This window comes from Triplophysa dalaica, chromosome 4, assembly GCF_015846415.1.
Source record: "Triplophysa dalaica isolate WHDGS20190420 chromosome 4, ASM1584641v1, whole genome shotgun sequence".
NCBI classification, from domain to species: Eukaryota; Metazoa; Chordata; class Actinopteri; order Cypriniformes; family Nemacheilidae; genus Triplophysa; species Triplophysa dalaica.
The window spans coordinates 11,559,360-11,575,094 of NC_079545.1; the positions used below are offsets into that span (position 1 = coordinate 11,559,360).

Below are 15,735 nucleotides of genomic sequence, written 5' to 3' on the forward strand. Positions count from 1 at the left end.
TTTAGGAGTAAAATCTGAGTCTGTCTAAATGCTCGGTGTCAGTAAATGTGAGTACTCTATCATATATATCTACAGTCAAAGTCTGTGACCGGATACGTTGAGCTCAGTTTCATTGGTTAGTAACTTCATTTGCCTGCCGTTTGGTTGACAAGAATAAGTTCACCTATAAATCGAAAAGTTCCTTTTGAGTAGGATTGCAGTCTTAGCAAATCTCCAGTTCTTACGACTCCTACTCGAAACCGAACCTTCAACCAATGTGCGGGCACCTTAACAGACTGCCAGTCTTTGCACGTATGTGTTTGTATTTGTGTGTGTTTATATGTGGGATGAACCAGGACACGAAGTTGTATTGTGGGTTATGAAAGCTCAAAGCCTGTATTCATGCTGATGGCGTAGCGGAGTTTATCTCTGAGGATGCTCTTCTTGCTGTAGTTGGGCAGCTTAAGAAGGTTGAAGCAAGTGGAGGAGGTTGGGAGACGGCCGCCTGGCTCCTTCTTACGAATGGTGAAGAAGCCACGCAGGACGCTGCCTAAAGTGTCCCCCGTGTCCTGCACGAATTAGTGGGAAACAAATTAGTGAGAAATAAGATGATAACTATCTAAGTGGGAGCTTGAAAGCTGATGTCATACCTGGTCGTCCGATACTTCCACACAGCGGATGGAGAAAGGGGGCTTGAGGTAGGCAAATCCAAGCAGGGGAGGTCTTGAGCAGCTGGTGACAAACTGCAGAAGAAAACAGAGAAACATGAACAATGCAATAATCCTAATAACGTCTTCATACTAACATGAAAAAAATATTACCTTCAGAAACATGGCTCTTTCCTCAGGGGAGAAATCGCTGGAGAGGATGTCCCATAGCCAAAGAATGACTCGGTGGCTGCTATGGAAACCTCCATAGTAAACAGTGTGTTTCCTGAGGGCAAATTGCATCATCAATAACCTTTCCTTTTCTGGCAATTACAATGATTAGCATCATGGATAATATAATGCATCCAGTGTAAAACTTGGTGTTGGATCGCCACACACTTGATGAAAATGAAAAGCGATATCAAATTTGCTACAATATTTCATAAACAAACATGCTAACATTCTTTTCTATAAACCAAAACAAATACAAATCCCAACAGGCCAATGTTTAGAAATGTACGCTCACTTGAGATCATCCAGGTCTATCTCAGCATTGTCTCCCGAGATGAGTCTCTGAACCTCGGGGGTGGAGAACATGTGAAGCCACTCGTGGTTGATGATGCTGCGGAAGCCTCTGATAAAGGCTGCCGTCTGCTCTTTGATCTGGGTGTGCATGCGGAAGTGAGCCATCAGGTGGATGTAGCTGATCCTAGACCGAGGAGAGGGAGGGTAAAGATTTAACGTGATGTGAATTAAAATATGGTTCTCTTTTGTCTAATTCTTGAAGCGTGTTGACGTCAGTGAATCTAATTGTGATAAAACAAAAGGACTTTAATAAATAAATTAAGTTGCCCTAATGCATTTGTCTTCGTCATCTAATCCCTAATTCCTTTTAAAACCACTCGGCTTCCTCTGCTAATGCGTTCTTTAATCAAGACCTTTCTTCATATGGTATCGAATGAGAAAAGCAGGCAGTGTTGCCATGAAAATGTTATTTACACTTGACTGAGAGGACAAAATGGACTCACTTGTTTTCATTAGTGACAGGCATGGTCTTTCCCCCAGGAATGAGCTCATGACAGACTAACTGTGAGGTGAGCACAGAAAAAAAAGAAATTAGAAACACAGAATGCAAGAGCTGCAAGACGAATGAATAAGGTCAAAATACACTTACCTGCCCCATCACCTCTTCATCATAAGATAAAGTTAGGCCCAGGTCACTGACGTCTCCATCGTAACGCTGAAAAATCAAATTAAGAAACAGTTGTGAATTCTGAACATACGGCATGACCTAGGCAAAACTACTTTTTTAACCTTAACTGTTCCAAATCATCTTGTTAGCACACATGTTTTACCAGTACGGAATTTTCACACTGTCCTGTCTTTTTTTTAATAATTAAATTTAATATTTAATTTATAATTGTGGTACTACATTAATCTTAAGACTGACCTTTATGGAAGTGAGGTTCTTGTAGAACTCTGAGTCGAGGGAGGGCAGCTCATCTATGGAGCTATAGAAGGTGCTGTGATGGTGACCCAGAACCTGACTGAGAAAAAAAGAGGCGAACGGCACGTCTACCACGATCCCTTCATACATGGCCTTTCCCAGCATCTTTCCAACAAATTCATACAGCTGAAGGTGGTTCTCGTGGATGCTGGAGGTTGGGGAGGGGTATAATCTCTCATTCCCACTGGTGGTCTGAAAAGAAAGTTCTTCTATGACCAGAACTCCTTAACTCATTCCCCGCCAGCCTTTTTTTTTTAAAAGTTGCCAGCCTACGCCAGCGGTTTTAACATTTTCACCCAACTTTAATGGTTCACCGTTATTTTTTGTAAAGAATATATGGACAATCAAATATGTCAAATGAAAGAACGGAGTCTCAGCTTTTAAACAAAATAAACCGTATTCTTCTTTTGTTCGATTTTTTATCACTCCCTAGAGGTGGGTTGGTTTCTTCAAAAATGCATGACTTTGATTAAACACCTGAGATAATAATGTTATTTGTCAAAGATTCTGCTCAGATTCCACTCAGAACAATCATTAAAAACCGCTTAAACATATACGTTCTTGGTTCTGGGATTCTGTACTTTTTCCCGAAGGTGTGTAACAGCGCCACCTGCTGTAAAACAGTACAAACACTGATTGCCGTAATAACTCGTCTTTGGACTTTTGGTCTTTGGGAACCGTTTTTTTTTTATGACAAGATAACTCGTCAATGGCGGTGAAAGACATAATTTAAAGCATTATAGTGGACAACATCCTTGTGCTTGTTTATACCTTAAATAGGTTGAGCGCTGGGTTGAAAACCTTCTTGATGATCTCTTCTAAGAACTCTTTGAATACACCATCCTGATCGATTCCAGCCTCGTCCACTCCTAAATCATTCACAAACTTCACTCGAATCACTCCTTTAATGGAGTTCACAGGCAGACGCCGCAGTTGATCATAACCATCCTAGTGTAAATTATAGACAGAGAAGAAGACAGGGAGAGAGAACATTTTCTATATGTTACTTAATTTCCTTATGCCAAACATTTTCAAGAATTATGTTTTTTTATTGTGCATTCCAATTAATATAAATCAAACTGCAGTTGGTTTGTTTTGATGTAAGCCATACTAACTAAAAAAATACAGCCAAATAACACAATAAAACATAATAAAAACATAAAAAACACGATCTTTGAAAATAAAAAAACAGAGTTAATTCATTTCGGAACAAAACTCATTTATTGTGCTAATGTTAATTAAACTTGCCTCCAACATGCGCGAGCGACGAATAGTTATGTGAGTAACATGTGGTGAGGCGGAGCTTGTCTCAACCAATCCTAAAGTCTCTTTCTCTTTTGTCACAATGTTACGGAACAGCAGCACCCTCTGGGATGATAGGAAAACATTATTGTCCATCCATACACATATACATTTCACATATACGTCATGAAGATTTTATGTGGACATGATGGAGATTAAAAGCAGCTAATGAGGAACAGAGGTTAAATAAAGTATGCCTGACCAATGTTCTACAGTAAAAAATAGTAATGTCCTAAATTGACTCACATTTTTATGTGGGATGACATGAGGAATGTACTGAAGTAGCAGCTGTGCTCTCTTCTTGCCCTTCTCCAGCTCTTGAAATAAAAGACTAGGCTTCAGGTCTCTGTATCAGGCAAAGCAAACAAACAAAATGTATATTAAATAATGACTTTGAGGATTTATATATGTGCATTGATTCACGAATCAAAGTCATGGCTCTGATGTTGCTAGCGCCATGCTCCACCAGTTGAGCAACAGGGAAGCAAAGTGACAGTTTTTCTCAGTGACATACTTGCGAAGCCAGTGATCTTCAGGTGTGAATTTCCTGCGACAGTCTCGCTCGTACAGAACCATTAGCCAGCCATGAACGCTATGAAACAAATCTAACTTCTCCCCTTTAGCATTTTCTGCAACACATGCACAATCACACACAGAAAGAATATTACAATTTGGTTCACATGCAAAGGTTTTCAAAGACGTTGATGAAGCTGCAAAAGATCTATCAGGCCACAGACCAACCCATGTTTGCGTACCTAAAATACCATCCCAGATCATCTTGAACACAAATGTGTTGAGGAAAGAGGAGATGGTGACAAGCTCTTCCATTTTAAATGAAATCTGTTCCTCATACACCTCTATGTCATCCAGAATCCTGTGATACATCACAAATAAAAAAATCTCAAACATTTGCAGATATAATTATCTGCTAAAATGAAGAAGACTTAATAGGCAGGGAGGTCAGCATAGATATGTGACCCCGGACAACAAAACCATTCTTGTGAGATTTTTACATAATCTGAAATCTGCTTTCTATTGATGTATGGTTGTAAGAATAAGACAATATCTGGCTGAGATACAACCTTTTAAAACTCTGAAATCTAAAGGTACAATAAATCTAAATATTGAGAATATTGCCTTTGAAGTTGTTAATCAGGGGCACTGTTGCAGGCCATCCACTCACAAAAATAAAGTTTTTATATATTTAGGCAGGACATTTACAAAATATCTTTATGGAACATGATCTTTACTTATATCTAATGATTTTGGGCATAAAAAGAAAAATCGCTAATTTTGACCAGTAAAATGTATTTTTGTCTTTTACTAAAAATGTTCCCGTGCTCCTTAAGACTGGTTTTGTCATCCAGGGTCAAAATATGTGATGCTTATGGGAACTATATAGTGGGTATACCGTATATGTATGTATACAATACTTACGTAATGAGATGTCTGGAGCAATCACAGAAGAGCATTAACATGGCCAGAAGCTGTTTAGACTCCTCTGTGTCATTACTGAGACACTCCATAAATAGTCGGAGGCCACCCTGTGGCCCAAGCTCACAGATAAAGGCCCACAGCTTGGGCAGCAGCTCATCTAAATATGTCAGTCCTGTAAAAAGAGTTTAATTAGAAATCGTGAAATAAAGATTTAAATTTTTTATAGCAATTCAGAAGATTGTCAACCAAATTTGTTTTATGCAATATTTAAAGTTACATTATGTAATTTTTTGGTCATTTGTTTCACAAAATATACAATAGATGAAACCATATCTGTCTGTCTCTACGAGCATACAAAGGTGTGCACAAATTACAGGGTTTCACATGAAAGGTCTCTATACCTGTGAGAATCTGCAGGCGGATCTGCGTGAGAGTGGTGAGTGCCGTCTGATACAGCACACATATACTGCACACCTTCTGGACCTCGGCTGAGTCGACCCGCTTCCCTCCGACTGGTTTCAGTATGTTCCTCACAGACGCTGACTTCTGGAACGCTCGCTTGAACAGATCTAACCATAGACAGAATTAATCATAGATCAAACAAGAATAAACATGATTAATACAGGCCAAATGACACTAGAAACACAACACTGTGTCTTTTCTTTTTTTTCACAATAATTTTTCAAGCCATCCGGTTTTGTCAATATTCTCAAAGGCCCCTTAGCTGTCAAAGCCCTTGACCCAAATGCTGGCCTTCTTGATAGATTAAGCAACAAATACAAAACAAACATTTTGTTTTGTGAGCCAACGTTGTCTTAAACTCAAAATGTCGATTATTTAAAGGAATAGTTCACCTTCAAAATGAAATTTCCGCGCCCTCTTGTCATTTCAAACCTGTATGACTTTCTTTCTTCTGCAGAACACAAAAGAAGATATATTTAGGAAAATGTTGGTAACAGAGCAGCACAGCCCCCATTCACTTCTATTGTTTGGACACAAACATTTACCAACATTTTTCTAAATATCTTCTTTTGTGTACTGCGGAAGAAAGAAAGTCATACAGGTTTGAAATGACAAAAGGGGGAAGTAAATGATGACAGAAGTTTCATTTTGAAAGTGAACTACTCCTTCAATGAATTTTAAAAACCCTGACAATAATTTAACAGATAACGGGGAAGGATGGAAAATCACCATGATTTTAACAACCAGCCTGTCAAAGTCATAGTGATAATGATGAGTTATGGTTACGGTTATCTATAGCAAAACCTGCATTAAAAATCGACATCGACAGGCATGTAAAATAATGGAATAACTAAAACAGTCTCACTTTTGACGGGCAGGTTATTCTGTAGCGTGTTTGCCTGAGGCAGGGGTGGTGGGGTGGGTTCTTGCGTCTCCAGCTTTTTGCTGAGAACATCACAGAAGAGTGTGCAGATCACAGGCACGCCCCATAAACACTGTAACTGCTTAGTTACCAGCGGCATAGACTCATTAAGCCTGGAGAGAGAGAGAGAGAGAGAGAGAGAGTGACATACGATTCCGGGACGTGCAAGTGGCTATATTTTGTCTCAGTGGACATACCCATAGTCAACAGTCTGGGAAAACCAGCCCAAAACTGGATGCCAGTGGGTGAGGTTGGATTTCTTCTGAAAGACGTATCTCTGACAGTATGACAGCATATCTATCAGATCCTTGACAAAGTGACTTGCTTCCTGCTCCAGGACTTTTACATTAAAATATCCCAACTGAATGAGGTTGCCTGAATAAGAATTAAAGGGAGCATAAGTTTCCAGTGAGATCATTCTCCAAATCAACGGATGTGGATGTGCATGGAGTACACTAGCTCACCAAGTAAGCAGAGAGTGTGGCTTCCCTCCAGACAGACACAGATATCCAAACACTGCTCCTCTCGGCTCAGAAATAAGACAAACTTGCGGAAGAGATCGTGAGTCTGGATAGTGATCATACACTGAGCAGAGAAAAAAAACAAGTTCAACACCAACCCAGAAAACTTAAGAGAATTGCTGGATTACAAATTATATTTTGGGTAGATTTTGATTTCATATTAAGATCGTGTTGTTTTCTTGTCCAGGATGGATGATTTTCTTACATCTGGAGTGAGTGTGTTAAGGTGCGAGATGAAAGCTGGAACGGACATGATGTGGAGAAGAAAAGACCTCAGCAGGTTGTCTGAGAAATGTGCAGCGATAACAGGCCTGCAACACATCACATTTAAGTAGCATAAGTTGGGCCGCAGAAACTGAGCTATGATATAATCAAACTGTCAGATGTCTTAAGAATGTTAACCTTGTTGCCATAACAACCGACCTGAGTGACAGCGTAAAAATGGCTGTGAGGGTTCCTTTGGAAAGGGAAGGTCGAGATCTTGCCAGACCATTGGTAAGCAGAATCTGCAAACAGGACAGACAACATTAATTGAATGTCGGAAGCTCAAGTTCAAAATTCAGGTTCTAGTCTCACTTACAGCAATTAGCTTGTTTACTTTCATGCACCATTTAGAGGGGCAGGGTCATTGAAGGTATATTATAACAGAGCAGCGTGATAAATAGTAACTGATCATTCAAAATATTTTTTTACATGCTGCTTAAATGTGCAATACCTGTAATACAGAGTAAAAGCCCTTCTGATTGAGATATCCCATGATGTTCTCACAAATCCTGTTTAAGGCAGGCTTGAGGGCTTCGCCTTAAAAAAAATGACAGGAGGTTCTACTGTGGGTCATTATTCATTATTTCATCAGCAGTGATTTCATATGACACGAACCTTTCCCTCGAAGGATTTTCCATGTGGATGTGTCTGTGAAGGTTATCAGCATTGTCAGATACATAGTCACCAATTTATTATCTTGCAGTATGTCAGGCTGCAGAGAGAGACAGGAAACAGGAAATAAGCATTCATTAAGAAGCACAGCCTGACCTATATGTACAGATAACTGACAGGCTCAGAATTGAACAAATATGCTGGTAGCAACAAACCTGAACAACATATTATTAACAGACCTAATATTATTACAAGGAAATACCTTCAGTTTCTTTAAGAATTCGCAAGAGACCCAGAGGACATCTTTGATCTGTTTGAGCCAGGGGATGGTGAGGTCTTTTGAAAGGGCTAGCGATACATACCACACCTAGAAAAAGAACCAGCCCGTCACAACAATTCAATAACTGTATGAATACTACAGTACAGGCGATGCTAAATTGTGTTCGCTTATTGAATGTTTAAAGACTTACTTTTGGTTCATTCTCGACCTCCATGCTACTTAGTATGGTTCGACAAAGCTTTTCAAATCTCTGTGTAGGAAAACAACAACGGCTTTATTAAAATACACAAGATTCAGTAAAAATGTCTTTGTAATATCTTAATAAACAAAGGCCCCTGCGTATATAATTTGAATTTTGTGATGCTTACCAACTTATCATCTTTGCCCAATATGAATAATAACTTTCTCGCAATTTTGAAGATAGATAATGCATTTCTTTTTGCTGAAACTGCATCAATGGCTGCAAAGAAATCATCAACTTCTTGTCTGAAACAGTTAGGAAATAAAGACTTAGCGATGATGACAACAAATTCTTAAACACCTACTGTGAATGTCAGTAAATAAAAAAAATATAGCGAGCATACAAAATATAATGCATTTCTTTTGAAGCAAAACTTGTTGAAACACTAGGCAATTTATAAAGGTTAAGTGTATCAGTTCTGCATTGATAACAACCCCTAATGTGCAAATATAAGGATTGTTTCTTAACAGGACTTCTAAACATTCTTAGACTTCTTCCACACCACACCCTATCTTCTGTTGTATAAGAATAATAAACAGGAACTCAACCAACTGCTTACTTATAGCGTTTAGTGCACAGTAATTACCAAATACTAGCGAAAAATTATTGAAAAATCATACTTTTCACCTTAGTTTTGTATTTGAATATATTTACCCACCCCTTTAAGCAAAGACACAAGCTATTAGGCACATACATATTTGTAGTATTACTTCTTTAAAGATACAATTAAAAAAAAATGTAAATCTTTAAATAAAATCAGAAATATCCTGTCCTGCTCCAAAAGAAATATCTTCTTTACATGAGAAATTTCTTGGCACAATATATATTTTCTCATTCCAGAAGCAGCCAGCTACACTCAGATATATGTCAACATTTAGAAAGAAACACCATCAAAACTTCCATTTCATGCCGACTTTAAAGAATGGTTTGGTCATTGTGTGTTCAATTTCAGCTCTAACCTGATTTCCCTTTGAAGCTTGCAACGACAGATAAATCTTCTGACCAAAGCCTGAATTTGAGTGGCCGCTCTCTCTTTCTCCTTATAGCCCTTTCTCTCCTCCCTTGCCACCCTGGCTTTATCCAGGAACTGGGTTTTGGAGATCTGGGTAGTGGTGAACATGGTTCCGCTCCAAACTATGGTTTAAAGATGTATGTGTCATGATCAGGATGGAACAACTTTTTTTAATGTAAAAGGCCAGATGCTAGTCAAATACAGAAGTCAGGAGATTATATGAATTTATAATATATTTATAATATTCAATTGAAAAATCAAGAAAAGCAATAAATATTAAAACATTAAAGCAAAATAAGTATTTTATTGGACATATGCGGTCTTGCAAAACCTTAATATAAAAGAGGCTGTTACCTTCCACCAATGTAGTGACTGGCAATTCTACTGTTGTCACACGTCACATAAATGCTATAAATGCATATTCACATGGGTTTGACAGATGTCCTTGAGGTCCATTTGACTCTGCAGAACATAATTTTCTTCATAAGAGGTCTTAGAAATGTTATATTTACATAAAATCAGCGTCACAAAAAATGTCAAAACCCCCTTTTTGGATATTGCTCCCTTGAACAACACAACAAACTCAGGTTCACAACAGACAAAATAACACGACAGTTGATATTTCAAATGAATCAAAAGACAACATTATGGGTTTATAGTCCTCGAAAATATTGCAACATTAGTCACATTTAGTCAAGCAACAGATAGCCAATTAAACTTAAAATCCCACAGTATGTGAAAGAACCTATCGTTTGATCCAACCAAAATATAAAAAGCCCCAATCAGATACTACCAACACAGGTGACATTTGGATTAACGTTTTAGGTGCACGTCGCGTTTACATTAAATGACGTTGAAAACAAAAAAACGGAGCTGTACTAACGAATTGAATTAGTCCACAAAGGCAATGGCTATTATGCTAGCAACTATTAATACATATTCAGCATTTAGCGAGCTGGCAACGGTTGACAAACACTGTCACAGAATAAACGTGTTACTGACGAACTGTGAAGAAAGTCTTGGTTGATTTGACCTACCTTAGAGGGCGAGAACAAATGAAAAACTAAGGTAAACAAAAGAGCGAGTCAGATACCGCAGCTCTAATCCATCAACGGTGCAACCTCCTAATCCTTCCGGCTGCAGTCACACAAGAAAGGTGTTTTTTTGAGTGCATTATTGATTATCTAAATTGTTAAACTAAAACAATATACAATATTGTACTTTACAGTACTAAACGTGTTTACGAATAACGCAAAGCTTTGGAAGAGTAGAGACATTATATTTTGCACTAAACGGAACCATTTGTAATTGTCTTAATCATAATAGTTTTTTTCATAATAGTTTTAGTGCGTCATTTATTTGGCAACGTTGTACTGTGTATTTAGGATTAACATATTATTTCAGTTTATATATATATATATTATATATATATATATATATATATATATATATATATATAGATAGATAGATAGATAGATAGATAGATAGATAGATAGATAATAGATAGATAGATAGATAGATAGATAGATAGATAGATAGATAGATAGATAGATAGATAGATAGATAGATAGATAGATAGATAGATAGATAGATATATGACTGAGGCAGAAGTTGACAACCAATTTTAACATGCAGCCCTTTACAAATATGTGTATTTAAAAAGTACAATAACAGGAAGAAGGCACATTAAATGTCAGGACATGGCCCAGGTGGGGTTATTTCCCATCTACTATCATGAAAAAACTGCGACTCCGCGTACTCGTACTGCGCGCGACCCGCAACCCCGTGCACGAGTTTGGGTTGCGACCGGAAGTGATCCGATTCCAGACCCGTTCCAGGAGGCCCGAAAGAATCGGGGTATTTCTATGGTAAACGATTACATTATTCTTTTATTACACTCCGTTTCTTTGCTAATAATTTGTTTTCTCGTGTAATTGTTGACATTTATTTAGTATGTTTGCTTTTATTTCGGTAAATAAATGAAGAGAAGTTGCTTGCTAGTTTTAGCTATTTTAGCTCTAGTAACGTTAGGTGGCTAAGTTACCTGTTTCTAATGGGTAACGTTAACTTTAAATAAAGCTGTTTGCATTCGTCTTGTTTCATTCCTAATGCTGCGTATACACACAAATATAAAGAAACAATGTTACCTTTAGTTAATTTTGTGGAAAACTATGGCATCTTATGAAATGACGTCATGTGTATTAAATGACAGATGTAACATTAGTTTTGTATTGTTTTAAGTTTTACATGTTAAGTTTGTCTGTAAAGATATGAGTTCTTGTACCATATTTATATAATATAGTGAACAAAAGTTTTATTTAGTAAACTCATCAAATATTTTAGCCGATTTCTATAACCGACCATTCTTTAACACTGCAAGTCGATAACTGATATATTGTATCATATATTGATATTATAATATCTAAATATTAATATAAAACTCAATTGACTGAAACAAAAGGCAAAAAGCGGACAACTTCTTTTATTTGAAAACAGTAACTGCAGAAAACAAGGTGATCCTTAGTTCTCTGTTTCTCCCTTTAAAAATCATGTACCAAGCCTCCTTTACAATAGTTAACGTTTTTTTAACCGTCAAACTCTTCTGGTATGTTTTTTATTTAAAGGTACAGGGTGTAAGAATTTTGCAGTAAAATATCCAAAAACCACTAGGCCAATGTTATATATATTTTTCAGCTGAGTGCTTACAATATCTCAAGTGTTTCCAACTACTTTTAAATCATAAGAAAATTGCCATTCTAAACAGTGGCCCGGGGCCGTTTAGTCGCCTGTCAATGGTGTCATATCCGCGTTACCCTTTATTATGTAGCAACCACGTGATCCTATCGTAGACAGATCCGGAAGTAGTTTGCACCGTCGGTCCGTCTAGCATTATTGGAAATGATGTGGGTACGTTCAAAATATTTTTAACTAGAATTGATTCAAACACTTAAAACTGCTCAGTGTTATCACACTTGGACAATTTCTGTAACATCTGTGACTAACAATTTAGTTTTATACCTTACATTACTCGGGTCTAATTCGTAAAATGAAATAAAATGATTTCTTCAAACGCAACATTTATAAAACTTTATTACTTTACCTCTTCCGTTAACATGATTTCTCGTTCCCGTCTGATTGATGTATCAGCAGTACCATCAGGGGTGGAGTTGAAGACAACATATCCCATCATTCCACGCTTCTACACCGTGTCATCAAGCTATCGTTGATCGTTGTTTTGATCGTGGGCCCTCTAGCGGCGATTTCTACAAACTGTACCTTTAATAAACAAATTATAGATGTTCTTCTAGAGCAACCAAGAGAATGTTCTAAATAGCCACATGTCTCACAGGTCTCGAGACAGAAAGCATTCAGCCATCAGTCAGATTTAAACAATATGCTTTTGTTTCTATAATTTATATATTCATAAACACTGTACAAACTTTACCTACATCCATAATGTTTTGCTAATAGCAGTAGGTGAATGATCACGACAGAAAGACGGTACTGTACTGTATTTTAACTGTGTGCATAATATATCGGCCTAAATTTTGTAATCGGGCAATACCGATAACATAAAAAATGACCATTTATCAGCCGATACTGATATGGGCAATAATTTATCGTGGACCACTAATTCCGAAAAAATATTTCCTTTTGGAAATGATGTATCTTGTATGTAAAAGAAAATGCATCATTACTATGAAAATTGAAGATGTGAGTCAGATGTGAATTTATAATTAAGATTCAGAGCTTGGTAAATATTTAGTTTTGACTGTTTATATGCGTTTTGTTCATGTTGTATATATTGCATGTGTCCAGAATTTTATAAAACGTACATTGTCTTCATCTGTCACCTTTCCATCCCTTTCTGTTATTCAGGAAGAGATGTCAGGAGAAAGTGTGGTGAGCTCGGCTGTGCCGGCAGCTACAACACGGACCACCTCTTTTAAGGGGTCCAGTCCTAGCTCCAAGTATGTCAAGCTGAATGTTGGGGGAGCGCTATACTACACCACCATGCAGACCCTGACCAAGCAGGACACCATGTTAAAGGCAATGTTTAGCGGCCGTATGGAGGTCCTCACTGATAGCGAAGGTAAATGTAATGCAATTGCATGTTTTTGTAGACCTTTTTTCAGGTTCAAAGTCTCACTCTGGACGATCTGTCTGCAGGTTGGATTCTGATTGACAGGTGTGGAAAGCACTTTGGGACCATTCTGAACTACTTGAGGGACGGCGTCGTCCCGCTACCTGAGAGCCGGAGGGAGACAGAGGAGTTGTTGGCAGAGGCAAAATATTATTTGGTGCAGGGGCTGGTCGACGAATGTCAGGCAGCTTTACAGGTGGAGTACCATTTAGAAAATTTACACATTGGATATAGAATATACACAGCATGACAGTAGTAGTTTGCATTTAGTCTTACAATTATTGCTTGTCATTTTTTTACAGAACAAAGATGCATATGCACCATTTTGTAAAGTTCCATTAGTGACATCATCCAAAGAGGAACAGAGACTGATTGCCACCGCCAATAAGGTGAAAATACTCTACAACCTTTCTCATTTTCAGAAAAATTACGTTTTTGACATTATTAAGCTTTAAATCCTGACATCTTTTTTGTTCACAGCCTACAGTCAAACTGCTGTACAATAGGAGTAACAATAAATATTCTTATACAAGGTAAGATGGGTTTAATGGATTACTGTGTTTGAGTTGTTGGAAAGTTAGGATGGAATATACAGATGAGGTTTTACCTGATCCGCTTTTTCTTTATATTTGTAGCAACTCTGATGACAACATGTTGAAGAACATTGAGCTGTTTGACAAGCTGTCCCTGAGGTTCAACGGTCGAGTGCTCTTCATCAAGGACGTGATTGGCGATGAAATCTGTTGCTGGTCCTTTTATGGCCAGGGCAGAAAGATCGCAGAGGTGTGCTGCACCTCAATAGTCTACGCTACTGAGAAGAAGCAAACCAAGGTAAGGTGTCCCTCTCATTGAAATGAAACCTTTACTATGGTCTGTGTCCTTGTATATTTTCAAAACATGACTCAATGTGTACATTGAGTCAATGTGTACATGCTCATTTATGACTCGCTCCTCTCCGACAGGTTGAGTTCCCAGAGGCTCGGATTTATGAAGAGACTCTCAACATCCTGCTCTATGAGTCTCAAGATGGACGTGGGCCAGACAATGCACTCCTGGAGGCCACTGGGGGCGCTGCAGGTCGATCTCACCACATCGATGAGGACGAAGAAAGGGAGCGTATCGAAAGAGTGCGAAGGATTCACATAAAGCGCCCTGATGACCGCACTCACCACCACCAGTGACCCTAAAGTATACCCTCTTTTCAGTGCCTTAAAAACCACCAGCGCTTCATTACACCTCTGTATTTGCACACTGACACGTCAGTTACGAGTTAGATACTGCAACGACTCTGCTTTCATATAAAAGGTGATACTCAAAGATTAACTGGTATTTAGTATCTTCATAGGTCACTTGGAAGTATGAATATAGTGTATAGGGCATCCATATGTATGGCAATTGTCGGGCATTGATTTTTAACATCATTTGTTAACTTTTACAGACCTCATTGAAAGATATGATAGCGATTTTAATGTGAACTAAAGCAACCCTATGAATACTTTCACTGCATTGACATTCCCTTAACATTTGCCCTATTTGCCATTTCTAAAGCAGTTTCCAATGAATATATCAAGTTGACTTTTACGTTTGTCATTTACATATAGATTTGCAACTATTTTATCATATCATAGCTGCAGAACAAAGTGTCCCATGTTTGTGTTATGTTGTGATTACCGTTTGAGTTTTGTAGCTTTTGAATTCATCCCTTTTTTATTGCTGTTGTCGCTTTAAATTGAAGTGTTGGAGCCAGAAATTCGCAGTGCTGTTGTGTCTTACTGAGATATTCTGCTGCAAGCTACAGGACGTTTGGCGATTTTGAACAAGTCAAAATGTTCTGACGGTCCATTAGTTCGGTGAAGGAGTAAGAGGTCATTATCTTTGCCTTATGAGGTTATTTTCAGAGGTCTTTTAAAGTAGATGATATGAATTGTGGCCAATAGAGGGCAGTATAGTGTTATAGTGTCAATGAGACACTTCAAGACTAGTCAAAACTAGTACTTTATCAAAATCATACTTTTTCTAACTCTATTAGTTATATCTAGTAAGATCACACCGGGTTTTAGTATTACAAATCTTTTCGTACCGCAGTTTTAAATTTTGTCAAACTAATTAGGCCTCTGGGTTTGGTAAAGACATTGAGATGTAGTGAGATGTATTCAGATGTAAGTGCGTAATTGAGTAACAGACACCATGTACGGTTATGTACTTGCCAGAACTCTCTTCCGCTGCAGCGTGTAGCATCACAGATCATTTGTGCTCTCTAGTTTTATTAAAAGTGTATTAAAAAACTGTAATACTGTAGAGAAGTTTGTACAGACGTGAACATAAAAATGTTTTACATACAAATTATTTATACACGTTATCACAAATAAAGATTTCTACAACCTTTGTAGACCAAAGTATGCACT

The 15,735-nt window shown here is 37.8% G+C and overlaps 2 protein-coding genes across 2 annotated transcripts; one reads left to right on the forward strand and one right to left on the reverse strand.

Annotated features, from left to right (window-relative positions):
- Positions 1-356: 356 nt before the first annotated feature.
- ube3b (ubiquitin protein ligase E3B) lies at positions 357-10,300 on the reverse strand. Its single transcript, XM_056745998.1, has 27 exons — positions 10,224-10,300; positions 9,541-9,648; positions 9,134-9,308; positions 8,302-8,419; positions 8,124-8,183; positions 7,916-8,020; positions 7,657-7,753; positions 7,493-7,578; positions 7,201-7,283; positions 6,983-7,088; positions 6,721-6,841; positions 6,454-6,631; positions 6,200-6,369; positions 5,274-5,441; positions 4,873-5,044; positions 4,191-4,309; positions 3,950-4,064; positions 3,682-3,781; positions 3,382-3,501; positions 2,905-3,081; positions 2,077-2,325; positions 1,801-1,866; positions 1,655-1,713; positions 1,153-1,335; positions 801-912; positions 630-722; positions 357-548 (listed from the first exon to the last, which is right to left on the reverse strand). Exons 3-27 carry the CDS (start codon positions 9,292-9,294, stop codon positions 357-359), a joined length of 3,210 nt encoding a protein of 1,069 aa, XP_056601976.1. The 5' UTR covers positions 9,295-9,308; positions 9,541-9,648; positions 10,224-10,300.
- A 571-nt stretch (positions 10,301-10,871) lies between these two features.
- kctd10 (potassium channel tetramerization domain containing 10) lies at positions 10,872-15,729 on the forward strand. The gene is made up of 7 exons (XM_056747312.1): positions 10,872-11,054; positions 13,066-13,279; positions 13,357-13,526; positions 13,633-13,719; positions 13,811-13,863; positions 13,966-14,161; positions 14,293-15,729. The coding sequence occupies exons 1-7, from the start codon at positions 10,887-10,889 to the stop codon at positions 14,509-14,511; spliced, it is 1,107 nt and encodes a 368-aa protein (XP_056603290.1). The 5' UTR covers positions 10,872-10,886; the 3' UTR covers positions 14,512-15,729.
- The last annotated feature ends 6 nt before the right edge of the window (positions 15,730-15,735 follow it).